Consider the following 14,964-nt stretch of genomic DNA (forward strand, 5'->3'; position numbering starts at 1 on the left):
GGTTGAGAGTCGCTTAGAGTAAAATAATATAGGGTTGAGATATTGCCATGTCGGTTTGAGCTATTGACAGCCGTTGGATAAGTCTTAAAAGGACGGTCTAGATTGAAAGATGATAATCTAGGTCTAGATCTCAGCCGTCCGTTAGGGTTCGGAGTGGGTTTCGCTGATAGTGAAATAGCGAAAAGATGATGAGATGTGAGCACAAAAGGAAGACAGAGGGAGTTGGGTAGAGAGAGATAGGGAAAAAAAACGAAAAGAAAAAGAGATAGAGAGAGAGGGAAGGAGGAGGAGAAGAGGGAAGAAGATAAGTGAAAAACTAAGATCTTTCTTCGGGGAAGTAAGGAGGAAGATCTTCAGGGCTGATTGAATCAAATTCTTCTTTTGTTGCAATAGATTGGTTTCTTTTAAGACCGGTGGTCGTGACTCCATATCCGGATAATTTATGTTAGGTTTCCGGTGATGAGAGTTGGGATTAGTTATCTGGGTATATTTGATTTGGAAAGAGAAAGTAAAACCAGGGATGGATAGAAATAGAGAAGCAAGAAGAGCATCCATGGCGGCCACAAATGGCTTGTCAAGACGTAGACACAGAACTGGGAGTTTGAGAGACTCTCCAGGTTGGAAATTTACTAGATCTAAGTGCTTTGAAAAAAATACCCAGTTTTTGAAGTTTAATAAAGCGACTCGATTTTTTATTCTCTAATGTTATTTATTTTTTTTTCAGAGGAAGATGGACCAGTCGAGTTACAAGAAACGGCGAGACTAAGGGATCGAGGGAGTGGGAAGAAAGATCGAGATCGTGATCGGGATCGAGAGCGTGAACGAGAGCGAGACCGTGATAGAGACCGAGAAAGAGATCGTTTAAGCCGGAGCAAGAGGAGAAGAGGGGATAGGATGATGCACGGCAACAGAGAAGATGGTGTGGATGATAGCTCTGAGGAAAGCGTAAACGATGAAGAAGAGGACGAAGATGAAGACGGAGGTGGTGTTGGCGGTGGTAGTGGCTCCTTAAGGATGCTTCCTCCCACGAACCCACCAGCGTCTTTATCAACCTCCTCCATGCTTCATCATCAGCGGAAGAGCTTCCCACCGGCGAAGAATTTTAGAGGAGCGCCGGCGTGGAAGGTTGCAGACGAGATGATTGGTGTGTCGGTACCCAGAAAAGCACGGTCAGGTAGAGCGGCGGTGGAGATTTGAGTTTTAATTGCTCTATGGGATTTTTTGTCTGTTGAGATATGAGTTTGACATTGAGATTCTGATTTTTTTTTTCAGTTTCTACTAAGAGGTCGCACGAATGGAGCTCAGCGATTGGTATTGTTGGTGAACAAGTTCACCGGCAGGCTTCGACATCTCCAGTCCGACCGAGCGTTTCGGCGGTGCCGACTGTGGGGTGTCAAACTCCCGTCTCACCGTCTTCTTCCAATGCTTCGGTTCGGAAGAAGCTGGTGGGTCTTGGTTTCTTCTCTCAATTCTAGTTTTTCCGTGGATTTTGTTAGCTTCCGATTTTACTGACGACTTCTCTGCTGTTGTAGAAGTCTAATGGACCAAAACTCCGACAACCAAAAACGACGACGTCTTCGTCTAAGTCGCCTTCTTCAGCTCAGGACGAGATCGAGATAGAGATCGCCGAGGTCTTGTATGGAATGATGAGGCAGCCACAAGGACCCACGAAGCAAGATATCATGGCTTCCGATTCAATAAAATTTGAATCAAGAGAAACGAACCACAAATCAACAAGTGAAGCAAACAAATCCTCTGGTGACTCCAAATCCAGAGTTTCATCTCCGATCTCGGGCTCACAGCAATACGGAATTCCTCAATCATCGTCTCGTTCATCTCTGACTGCTGTTGAAGGTGCGGTGCCCGCTTGGGCGTTTTGTGTTGGTGGGTCTAAATTTGAGCTCTTGTAGAGCTCAATTTTTGCTATTCACTATGTTGTATTCTCTACCTCAAAAATGCTCCGCTTGACTTCTGAGAAACTGGAAAGGAAAGGAAAAAAGAAAATGGAAGTTTGGGCCTCGTAGTTGGATTCCTAGTTTTTTTTTTCCACTTTCTTCCTTGTGGTTTCTCAGAAAGCAAAACAGAGTACCGCCTTGGTCGTTTATGACTGTTCTTGAATCTTGATGGAAACGATTAAGCTGATAATTTGTTTTTTTTCCGAATTTGCAGCACCCAAGAGAAAAAAGCCTCGACTGGTTAAGGGTGACTCTAAGTATGAAGAAATGACCAAATCTTCCTTTTTAACGGTTCAGATCAATCCCAATCCTTCTACAAGCCGGCTTCCAGCTGATCAGACGGAGAAAACAGAGACCTCATCTGCTAATTTGGAGAAAGCTGGTGGATCAGCCACTGAAAACGGAGTAGTTGCCTCCAATATAGCTCAATCCCACTCTATATCCGCTATGTCAGAGGCGGGGACAGCCTCTGCTTCGGCGGTGCAGCCCGAGCCAATTAAGGTAGAGAACAGCCTCGTATCAGAGTCGAAGCTGGTTTCTGATAAATTAGAGAATCGGGATTTGGGAGTGAACAAAGAAGAACCTCAATCGCCCAAGAAGGAATTTTCTGGGCACAGATTGGACGACAAGCGCGAGACTTCAACTGCTACTAAACCGTAAGCATACTCTTATCTTTATCTATCTCTCCCCCCCAAAAGAAAAAGATTCGAATTTTCATCTTCTGAATAAAAAAATCTCGTCTTAACTTTTCACCTGGTGTTGTTTATTTTCAGGAATTCAACAACTTCCGATGTTGAGAGACAGCGAGAAGAAAAATTCCAGATAGATCTGATGGTGCGGATCTTGTTCTTGCTGCAAGATTTTTTTTTTTATTCTTTTTCAAAAAAAAAAAAAAAACTCATAAATATTTCTATATTAATTTTTTAATATGAATTATATATTAATTTTTCGCAGGCACCACCTCCGTCTAGATCGTCTCCGGAAAGAGATAGTGAGATTGATTTTGTGGCTGTAGATGCTAAAGCTATGGCAGTAGATACAGAAATGGTGCGTGTGGGGCCCACTCTCTTTCTGCCAGTTGCAATCAGATAGCTTTCCTTTGTTTTACTGTTCTAGTCTGATGATAATGCGCCTAGAAATTAATTAGAATGGGGTCTCTCATTCATTCACTCACTCCTTCTCTCTCTCCCTCTATGTATTTATTTCTTTTAACAGGAAACAAAGCCTGTGATAAAAGAAGATGCCAAGGCATTGAAAACCAGTAGAGAAGAGGCTTCAAATGTGGAACCTGATAAGTCGAAAGCTATTACTCCTATTCTTACTTCTATTCCCCCAGTTGATGAAGAATCCAAGAAGCACCAGCCGCCTACAACTGTTGGCAAGGAGAGGAATATTGATTTGCGGCTTGATTTGGAAAAGGTTGATAGAGATACAGCCGCTGCTGCCCTCGTCCCCGGCAATAAGCAACAACATATTACGAGACAGCAGCAGCAGCAGCAGCAGTTACACGCCAGTGACAAAAATGGTAGCTAAATTTGAATGTTCTGTTTGTTTTTTAGCTCTATTTGCCTATTGTTTTCCTCCTGGTATGCTGATTTTTTCACTTTCCGTTTTCTTCTCCAGCTCAATCAGGCCCTCTACCAATGCCAATGTCCATGGCTGGCTGGCCGAGTGGGCTTTCACCAATGGGGTACGTTGGTTTTGTTTTGCTTTGTTTTTAGGTTCTTTTCACCTCTTTTCTGGAAAAATAACTTGGTTGTTATTAGCAGATATATGGCACCTTTACAGGGAGTGGTATCTATGGATGGAACATCTGTTTCTTCTGCTGCTATACAAGTAAGTCAATTTTTCGGTTCAACTATTTCTATCTTCTTACTGACCATTCTGAGCTTCTTTTCTTGATTCTTTCCTCATGAGAATTCTCATTCTGTTTCTGACAGTCACCGCCTTATCTCTTTACTCAACCACGGCCAAAGAGGTGTGCTACCCATTGCTACATTGCAAGAAGTATATGCTGTCACCAACAAATTGCAAGGATGAACTCTTTCTGGCCAGCAGCAGCCGCTGCAGCAGGTTCTGGTTCTCTATATGGGGCCAAGGCTTGTAATCTCAATGTTTTGCCGTCGCCAGATTTGCATGGAAACATTTCTGGCCGAGGATTGAACGCAGTTCAGGACAAGGGTCAGGGTCTTGCTATGTTTGCTGGCCATACTGGAAAAGACAAGTCTTCCCAGGCATCCAACGTTGTTGATGCTGCCCAGAGAAAGCAAATTATGCTCCAGCAAGCTCTGCCCCCTGGTGCACCTAGTAATATATTGGTACGTCTTTCTTTTCCGTCTCTTTGTTTTTAAAATGACGTCTTATTCTTCTTTTTGGGAATGGTTTCTTATTCTTGTTTGGGTCTTTTTTGGTATATCAGCAAGGCCCTGCTATCATTTTCCCTTTGAGTCAGCAGCAGGCGGTTGCTGCTGCTTCTGTCAGACCTCCTGGATCTGTGAAGTCTCCTCCAGCTCCTGGAAATGCAAATACCTCGAGTGCATCTAATCCTACTACAGCAACAGCACCGGCAATGACCTTTAATTACCCACCTATGTCTGGAAACGAAACTCAGTATCTTGCTATCAATGCCTATCCGTTTCCTATTCCTGCACATGTTGGAGCTCCACCAGCTTATAGAGGGAGTCCTCAGGCAATGCCTTTTTTCAACGGCTCATTTTATTCTACCTTCCATCCTTCACAACTTCAACAGCAACAGCTCTCTCATTCACAGCAAAGTCAACAAGGTCACCAGAACCCAAGTATTTCTAGTGGTTCTTCCTCGTCTCAGAAACATTTGCAGAATCAACAACAGAGGCCGCCACATCCCAGTGGTGGTGTAAATGGTGGTGGAAGTCTACAAGGCTATCCCACCTCGAAAAACCAGTCTTCACAGCCCCTACAGCTTCAACAGCAACAACAGCAGCAGCAGCAGCAGCAGCAGCAGCGGCATCAGCAAAACCAGCATATTTCGCATGCAGCTCGCCAGCTTGAATCTGAGATGGGTGGTGAAGATAGCCCTTCAACTGCTGATAGTCGTGTTTCACGACCAAGTATGAGCATTTATGGACAGAATTTTACTATGCCTTTGCATGCGCCAAACTTTGCTTTAATGGGTCCTGCATCTATGGGCAATGCAAGTGGCCCAAATGGTGCTGGTGGCAGTAATGGGGAAAAGAAGCAGCAGCAACAGGGATCGAAGAGTGTGGTAGAGCCGCCTCATGCTTTTGCCATGTCTTTCGCTCCCATCAATGGTGCTGCAAATGCTCCCGGCATTGACATTTCTTCTATTGCACAGCAGCAAGCTATTTTAACAGATGTTAGACAAGGATATCAGTACATGGCAGTTGCACAAGCTTCAGCACAACAGAAGAAGAATTACCGTGGTTCCGAAGATGGAAAAAATGGTGGGGACTCTTCTAATTTGGAAGAAGAAAGAAAGAACATGGCAGGGAAGGGTTCATCAACGTTGGGGCAGTCTATAGCTTTTTCGAGGCCAGATTTGTCCGATGTATCTGGTTCGACAATGCCAGGTAGTTCTGTAGTTGATAGCTCTGCGAGAAATATCAACCTTGGCTCTACTCAACATCGACCTGGTTCCGTTATGACTGCCACATCTAATGCCCAGCAGCAACTTCATCGGACTCATCAACAGCAGCAGTTGCAGCAGCAACAACAACAGCAGATGCTTCAGCTCCAGAAGCACCACCACCATCAGCAACAGCAACAACAACAGCAGCAACAACAGCAGCAGCAGCAGCAACAATTCACCAATGCAGCATCCCGATCCAAGACACCAGCAACAAGTAATGGCAATGTGTACTCTGATCACCACAACAATTCATCAATGGCTGCTAAGTTCCCCAATGCCTTATCCACCTTTCCCTCAAACCTTGTTCATAGCAATAATAGTCCAGCTCATTCTCCTCAGTGGAAAAATTCTGGAAGGTCAACGACTTCTCAAGCTCCCTCTCCATCTATGACCTCATCAACCTCATCTTCCCTTAAAAATCTATCTCAGCAGCCAAATCGCACTCAACAGACACATACACAAATATCTTTTGCAGCCAATCCTAAACAACCAGGGCAATCTCAAGTGCTGCAGAATAGCAATAGCAATCAATCTCCATCTCCTCCAATAATGGTAGGGTCCCCCACGACTTCCTCGGTGTCAAAAAGTGCTGGTGGGAGCCCAAGGACAACTACTTCCACATCCACAGCAAACAAAGTTGGCCAAGCTTCTTCATTGTCATCTCAGCAGGCCAAGAACTCCCCATCCGTCTCCAACATGAAGTCTTCTCCTGGTCCTGGAAAAAATGTACAGTCAATCCTTGGCAATCCACACATCACCTCTTCCTCCAGCACAGGATCCAAGAATTTAATGTCGCAGCAGCAGCAGCAGCAAATGCACTCTAAGCAATCACTACAGCATGCTCAACTATATTTCTCTTACAACATTCCTAATCAAACACCACATTCTAATAGCAACACCCCAACTACAGCATCTGCAGCTGCTGCTGCAGCAGGAGCTTATTATTCTCAAAGACGTCGACCTGAGCAACAACAGCAGCAACATAGTGGATCAGGGACATCGTCAAGTGGAATGTTAACATTGTGTCCTTCGGTTTCTCTAGGGAACACTAGCACATCTGATCCTGCCAAGGCTGTGGCGGCTGCAGCTGCTGCTGCTGCTGCTGGCAACATGAAAGGTGGTGGCTTACCTTCTCAGGCACTTATGCATCCCCAATATGCTGCTGCACAATCAGGGAGCCCACATCAGCTTTTGCCGGCTGGCTTCCCTTATGCCCATGCTGTTCCAACTGCAGTTCAGGTGAAGCCAACCGAGCAGAAACAACCTGCTGGTGAGTAAGAATGATGTCAATTAGATCTTTTTCCATTGCAACCCCATTTCCACAATGGCAATTCTGTTTTAAACAATAAAAAGATAAAAAAGAGTTGCGGAAAAAGGTTGTTTCGGTGGGGGTTGCCAAAATTTTGAAGGGAATGACAGGTTTTCCCCCAGGGAATGATAATTTGCATGACTTCTGGCAGCCTGAGAAATGAAATATTGCAACCTTTTGAAGAAGCACAACCAAGAGGAAGCAAAAACAAGTCAGAGCTTGAAGAAGCCACAAACCATATTGGCGCTTTCTGACAAATGGGGAAGATAAAAACAAATATATTAGCCTTTTGGAATGGAATGTGCTTGAAAACTTGGAAGTGTATTTATCTACGTACACCCTTTTGTGTTTATAAAATCTGACAGGGTTGATGGTGAAAGTCTAATTGAATTTGATTGGTACGGTGGGTGAAGAGGATGGGGAATGCTTGGAATAGAGCTCTGATAAATGTTTTCCTTTTTGTTAATTCAAATATATATATATGGATGGAAGAACAATAGAGAGGGTAAGAGCAAAGACCCACCTTTCTTTCTTTTGGGGATGTAACGAAGGTTTCTTTTTATTTCTTCTTTTACTCATCTCAATTACATTTTCTTTTATTGTCCTCACTCTTGGAGGTCTAATTTTTCCAGGAAAAAAAACCCTCAGCTTTTGGCGTATATATTTATTATTATGTGTATCCCAATGTGTATATGTCTTGGCACATATTAAAGCAACCCTTTCTCAAATTTTCTTGCCTTATTTCGTTCCCTGTTGAGGCTGGTTATTGATTGGTTATTTATTAGAATTCAGAGATGGAGAGAAATGTGTATATATTAAGAAGAAAAAAAAAAGAAATAATACAAAACAAAACAAAAATGGTGTCTCTTATTCATGTGGGCTTGCCTTTGAAACTTTATTCCAAATGAAAAATCTGTCTAGATAGAGTAAATGCTTCCCCCATTGATAAAGTAAAAGGAAAATGTTATCATTGATGATGAGGTCCTCAATTTCATCTTTATTTATTTTTCTGGATTTTTTTTTCTTTTTCTTTTATCTTCTGTGTATTTGGTGATGAAAAAGAGACTGAGATAATGAGCAGGAAAGTTGGTGAGGTGGATGAATAAGAGCCTGAGAAAGTTCAAATGGTACAAACTCCAATTTGAGACTCGTTGTTTGGTTTTATATGGGGGTGGATTCATGTGGGCCATGAGTTCTCATTTCATTTTCTATTTGTCTTTGAATGTTATAATTCTACCCAAAAATAAATAAATAAAAAACTTTTTTGCATAAACAAATAATAGTTAATATTTACTCATTTGACAAAAGTTAGTTGTTGAAAAGGGCACGTCTCTTTATTGTCTGTATCTGACACGTGGATCTTTCATCTTTTTTTTTTTAGAGAGATCTTCTCTCTCTAATCTCTTTATATATCTATCAAAGAAAAATCTCTCTCTATATAGCTTTATCTTTCTTGTATGGCTTATTATATTAGTATATTAACTTTTTTTTAGTTATTATTTTAATCATTACTTTACTACTACGACTCACCAGTCACCATTATATAGAATAAAATAACAATTTAGGCTGGATTATTCGGGTTAATCAATCATTTGCCCCTCAAAATTGTAAGTTGACACATTCACCCCTCAAAATTTCACTATCGAGAACAAGGTGGTTTTAGTCTTCCTCTTCCGGAAGAACCAACCACTCAATTCTATTTAAGTAACGTTTAATTAGGAGAAATGAAAATATAAAAATAGGAATGAGAATGAGAATTAAAATAGGAATAAAATGAAATAAAATTTAAAATGTATAAAAAAAATTAATTAAAAAATTATTAAATTTTTTCAAATCTTGCATTGGAATTAGGGATGACAATTATACCTGCGGGTTCGCGTACCCGCCCTTAATGGGGCAAGTACGGGGGTCGACTTTCGGGAGCGGAGGTGAGTATGGGTTTAAAAGTTCATACCCGAGTCGAAAACGAAGCGGGGGCAGGAGAATAGATACCCGTCCCGAACCCGCCCCAATATGATATATATATTTAAGTTTTAAAATCATAATTGCTACAATTAAAATAAATTCATACTTTAGGCTTTCTATTGATTACACTCTTTTTTTTACAATACATACTATTCCACTTAAGTTTACTGTTTTATTAAGTTTTTATGATATTTTTTTTTAATTCTCTTTGAGACATCATTTTTTTTTTCAAAAATATATATGTAATGAGTACGCGATGGGAATCCTTCTCTCGTGGGTAATCCCCGCCCCGTCCCTACTTTAATTTAAACGGGTATTGGGGCAGGTACTGGATTTAAGAAACGGGTATAGGGGTGGGGGAGCGATTCCCGCCGCGTTTACATCCCTAATTAAAATGGTCTTTCTTTCCATTTTAAAATAGAATAGTCATTCTACAAAAATAATGGTAATTTTAAATGTAACCAAACAAAAAAATAAAATAAAATTATTTTCTTTCTATTTCATTCCATTTCATTACCTCCAACTAAACACCACCTAATTCACTATTCCATTCCATTCTATTCTTTGTGAATTATGTATGGTGTATTGGTGTGGGGACATAACATTTCCCTTCTGACATTTCATGTCTCTGAACTATAATATACATACAAGGATGACTTTGTGTGTATTACTCTTAACTATACACGTGTTCGCATTTTCTTCTGCTTCACTATCTCATTAAAAATACATTTTTATTTATTTATTTTTAAAAAATATATAGCAAACCTTTATTCCACTTAACCTCAACTATTCTATTCCAAGTATATATAGCTTGTGATGGTACAAAAAGAAGAGTTGATTAGAACTCCCTTTTGTCTGTTTTTTATGTAGGCTTGAGATTTTTCTTTTTAAATAATAAATTAATATAGAAAAGTGAATAATTTACAATGATAAATACTGGAGAGAGACATAAAATCTACCTATACTCATGTGTAAACCAATTTCAACCATACAAGTTTAAATGATGTGGTCTCAACTAAAATTATTAATGGTTAGAATTGATTACACATAAGTATATACGTGTGTAAATTCTGTGAGATTCTATCATTACTCAATTTGTAATGTATACATAAAATAAACATCCTAGAGAGTAGAGTCTAATAAATGAGATTTCTTGATTAAGAAAGTGTATTTATCTAATAATTTTTTTTGTATTTTTTTTATTAAATTCTCTTTATATCATATTTTTGAGTTAAATGGTTGAGATTCGATTGAGTTACACCCTAAACACATACTCTAATACTCTCTCAATATGGTCACTTGAGCTTGCATGGTTTCCACTTTTATCCTTAACATTATGTTAGCTAGGTTAATGTCATAATATACAATGCGGAAATAAGCAGGGGAAGAATTTTGTTACAAATATGACTGAAAATAAAATCATAATGATCATCATATATGAAATTACATTGAATATTCAAAATTAATTTTCATTTGACTACTCCCTATGAGTTCTCTCTCTCTCTCTCTCTCTCTCTCTCTCTCTCTCTCTCTCTCTCTCTCTCTCTCTCACACACACACACACACACACACACACACACATTGTAAATGGATTTTTTTTTAACTAGGAACTCAATGTAAGTGGATTGGTGATTGGTCAATCTTGTTGTAAGTTGAGAAATTAGACTGATATATAATATATATATATATATATATATATATGTTAGGAGTCTTAGGAGATAAAATTCTATTTCAAAATAATTAGCCATGATTATAAATTTTTTAAACGTGAGACATTGTTATAAGCTTTAAACTATTTTATGATAAGTTTTCCATTACTTTCAATTATGATCAAAATTATTGAAAACACATAATAATAATAATAATAATAATAATAATAATAATAATAATAATAATAATAATAATAATAATAATAATAATAATAATAACAACAATAATTTACGGCATAAATATTAAATTTAAAATACGATTGCAAATAAATATTAAATTTAATTTTTTACGATAATAATACCTAAGATATAATTCTGAAATTTCTGTAAGTATATGACGATTAAATATTAAGTAAATTTTCAAGTATCAATTTTTGATTGGTCTAAGTCATTAAATTTTTTTACTTATTTTTAAATAGTTTAAATATACCAATAAGATAATGACACGTGAATAATGAATTGATATCTAACGGCTAGATGCTTACGGAAATTTTAGAAATATAATTTAAGTATTATTACTGTTAAAAATTAAACTTAAATATTTATTTATAATTAAAAATTAAGCATAAGTATATATACTTTAAATGACTCTAATAATAAATTATTATTGGCATTATTATCAAAATGATGGAAACAAATTGATGATTGCCCAAACAAATTAATTGACATCTCTAAAGACCACTACAAAATTGATAACTAGATTTTGCTAAATTTAAAGCAAAATAGACCAGTGACTTCAACCAACAAAAATAAATAAATAAAAAAAGAAAGAAGCAAAATAGAGCCAAAACAATTAATTGAGAGCAAATTGAAGGAAGAGTGGGTTGATGACTTGTCCTAAATCAAATATAGGTAGGTGGCTAAGGTCTAAATGGCCCCTTTAATAAAACTAGTTGAGTTCCCTTATATATACGAAGAAACATGCAATATCAATGAATCAATCTTCTTGTCATTAAGAGAAAATGACAAGTATTTACATAAATCGCTAAACTAGGACACATAGGGGTGTTCATTCGATCTAATCCACACTTTTTTGATCAAACAACATTCAATCCGCACTAAGTGCGGATTTCATATTTTGGATCCAATCCGATTTGCATAAGAGTTTAAATCCAATCCAATCAAATCCGCAATAGTGCGGATTGGATCGGTTATTTTTTTAATAATAAATTATTTAATATTTTATAGAAAAAAATTAAAAAAAAAGACTATTGTTTTTTAATCTCCAATAATAATCTATTTTCATCTCTATTTATATACAAATTAAACCAATATACATATATATCAATATATATACTTATCTTTAGATTTACACTAAAATATATATGTATCTAATTACAAAAATAAATAAACTAGTATATATATATTTAAACTTTATGTGTATGTGTCTATGTGAATAAGAATTATTTTTCTTGTGTTTTTATTACAAAATAAATAAATTGCACCAACTCAATATATTACTAAAAAAGATTAAGAAATGAGAAGTTTGTGTCTTTTTTTAATTAATATATATTACATATTATAATTTTTTTAAAATATATATAATTAAGTGTGGATTGGATTTGATCGGTTACTTTTTGAGGTCAAACAACATCCAATCCGTACAAGTGCGGATTTTAGATTTTTCAATCCAATTCAATCCGCACAAGTGCGGATATCCGCATTTTGCGGATTAGATTGGATTGAATCGTACGGATTGGATTAGATCGGATATTTTGTGAACACTCCTAAGGACACATATCATTTTCTTTTTTGTTTTTCTTTTTTATTTTGAGGGGTAGATGGAGAACATTTTAATATATATATATTTTGCTTAGTAAAACATTTTAATAGTTGGTTTCTATTTATTGGGAAGACACTCACAAGTCCAACCCTAGGAAAAAAAGCTCCCTCTCTCTCTCTCTCTAATTTGGATGGAGAATTTTATGTGATTTATAATGGTATGGACCATGTGAAAGGGCCAATCCCAAAAGAAAGAAAGAGAGAAGAAAATTACAAAATAAGATTTCTTTGCGAGATCTACAACCCCATCATCCCAAAGGTTTTAAAAAAAGTAATAAAATAAAATAAGAATATGGTGAGAATATTTGAAATGTTTCCAATGCTAATATTTATATATATATATAAAGATTATTTAATTGTTGAGATTGTTCCCTTTGTATTTCATTTTGATAATATGAGAAAGACACTTGCATTTCTTTCTTTTTAACTACAAAAAATGGACCCTACTTGAGGTTGAGAGCATCAATAAATTATTTCCTTATCATATATATTAGGAAATGTAAAACCCATGCTTGCACCATACATATAGTTTACAAATCTTTATATTGCCCAAAAAACCTGATTTTTTCGAAAACAAGTGTGTTTTCAGACACCCAAATATGTAAATGACACAGCACTGACCTGATATGGGCCCACCAACCACTTATAATATAAAGAGTAAAAAAACAAATCTGAATGTGTTGTACTAACTCTACATAACATATATATAAATATTTATTTATTATATACACAAATGATTTGGCAACTTGAGAGGTTATCAGTAAGTGACAACCTTTTTCTTATTATTGTTTTATTAAATAAAGAATTATTTATTATAAGCAGCTTGATTCTCCCTGTCCCACTTCTATAGTTCCCATAGTACTAGCTACCTATCACATTTTTATTGGACCTTTTAGTTTGGTAAGAATATAAAACTACTCAAATTTTTTCACATCAGAATTTTATTTTCTCTTTTACCAATTTAAGATTCAGTGTATTTTTCTTTTATTTTTTGAGAGAATTCATTGTGTTTGTTAAGAAAAAAAAGAAGATTTTTGTGTTTAATTTTTGTTTCTTAAATAATAACTATTGGATAATGATAATGATAAAGAGACCAAATTATTTTGCAAAAGGAGTAGTAGTAGTTCGACACTATTCATAAAATTATGGATAAAAATCTATTTTGGCCATGAAAAAATCATGCCCATTAACTTATATGTGTAACGCCCTAAATAATTAGGCACGCTACCCAAAATACTTATGAAACCCTAATCCCCTAAACAGGATTACTAATCAAAATAGCGCAGAATTTAAACTTTTATATTAAACAGAAAGAAAATAAACTTGTAATATATTTAAAACTTTTAAAATAGTTGGGATCCCAAAAATATTTACAAACGCTATTACAAGTCATTTATTTCTAGCCGACCTAAACGGCAAAATAGAATTCAAAAGTTCATCACTGATAGACCCTTAACCCGCTTGGTCTGATATGGCTTGAACATGTACATTCTTCATCTGCCTCCTCAAACTCATGGTTGATCGCCCACCGACTTACCCTTTCCCGCACAAGAGAGCACCCGTGAGCCAAGCCCAAGAAGACAAGATAAAACATATCAATAATATGCTCATCATACAATATAAACAACAATGCTATTCAAATTTGTCTGTGTGACACAGACCTGCATGTTACGCTCACATGCCTATTTATGTCTACGTGGCGTAGACCTAAGTATTGCGCTCACATGCCTATTTATGTCTACGTGGCGTAGACCCACGTGTTGCTCTCACACGTCTATTTACAATAAGGCCTTAGATCAGTTCATCTCGGTTCTTGTTGCCGAGTCCAACCTGGTTATGCCTTGAGCGCATAACCCTTAGTCTCAACATATATATTTATCATATAATTATTGGTGCCACTGCACTATTTGTCTATTTGCTATGTAATTCCGCGTGTTACGCTCACACGCCTATATATGTCTATGTAGCATAGATACCTACGTGTTGCTCCCACACGTCTATATATGTCTATGTAGCATGTACACTACGTGTTGCGCACACACGTCTATTTACAATAAGTCCTTAGTAAGGTTTATATCGATTATAATTACCGAGTTTAACCTCGGTTATGCCTCGCTTCGCATAACCCTATTCATATATATATTTACGTAATCCATACATTACGTTCTTTCAAAGGGTTTATCCTAGTAATATACTAGTCTAACCAAGTTATGACTTATGCACATAACTCTTGAAATATATGCATGTATTCAATAACATATCAAAACACAGATAGAATCTTAGGGTAAGAACCCTAAATTACATACCAAATAGTCTATCATATAACATATCATTGCATGCTCAAAATATCACTTATAGAGATTAATAACTCTAATTCATGCTTTCACTTGATTAGCAATATTATTGTACATCATGACTTTCTTACCTTCACATAAATTCTAGGGTAATAACCCTAGACTGCATTACTATCAAACTCAAGGTACTGATTTACCGAGTCTAACTTAATTATGCCTTGTGCGCACAATTCTTTATTACAATATATTTAGCATGGCATAGCATTTACACATTAATAATTACTGTGGTAATAACCCTAGTGCCATTAAACCGCTCACTTTA

The 14,964-nt window shown here is 36.8% G+C and overlaps 1 protein-coding gene across 4 annotated transcripts; it reads left to right on the forward strand.

Annotated features, from left to right (window-relative positions):
- LOC133030785 (protein TIME FOR COFFEE) lies at positions 1-7,620 on the forward strand. Of its 4 annotated transcripts, none has more exons than XM_061103669.1 (12): positions 1-617; positions 725-1,174; positions 1,273-1,445; positions 1,536-1,884; positions 2,170-2,611; positions 2,729-2,789; positions 2,910-3,002; positions 3,171-3,480; positions 3,579-3,645; positions 3,725-3,791; positions 3,896-4,273; positions 4,375-7,620. In XM_061103669.1, exons 1-12 carry the CDS (start codon positions 521-523, stop codon positions 6,859-6,861), a joined length of 4,974 nt encoding a protein of 1,657 aa, XP_060959652.1. In that variant the 5' UTR covers positions 1-520; the 3' UTR covers positions 6,862-7,620. The 4 variants fall into 4 exon arrangements, with proteins under 4 accessions (XP_060959652.1, XP_060959651.1, XP_060959654.1 ...); XM_061103668.1 differs by having other exon boundaries at positions 3-617; positions 1,533-1,884; XM_061103671.1 differs by having other exon boundaries at positions 3-617; positions 1,536-1,854.
- The last annotated feature ends 7,344 nt before the right edge of the window (positions 7,621-14,964 follow it).

Source organism: Cannabis sativa, chromosome 9, assembly GCF_029168945.1.
Source record: "Cannabis sativa cultivar Pink pepper isolate KNU-18-1 chromosome 9, ASM2916894v1, whole genome shotgun sequence".
NCBI classification, from domain to species: domain Eukaryota; kingdom Viridiplantae; phylum Streptophyta; class Magnoliopsida; order Rosales; family Cannabaceae; genus Cannabis; species Cannabis sativa.

Excerpts from the sequence above, each read along its gene's own strand:
- LOC133030785 (XM_061103668.1), top strand. The coding sequence starts at position 521 with ATGGATAGAAATAGAGAAGCAAGAAGAGCATCCATGGCGGCCACAAAT. Across the intron at positions 1,885-2,169 it reads CGCTTGGGCGTTTTGTGTTG|CACCCAAGAGAAAAAAGCCT; the intron begins GTGGGTCTAAAT and ends CCGAATTTGCAG. Across the intron at positions 3,646-3,724 it reads AGTGGGCTTTCACCAATGGG|ATATATGGCACCTTTACAGG; the intron begins GTACGTTGGTTT and ends TGTTATTAGCAG.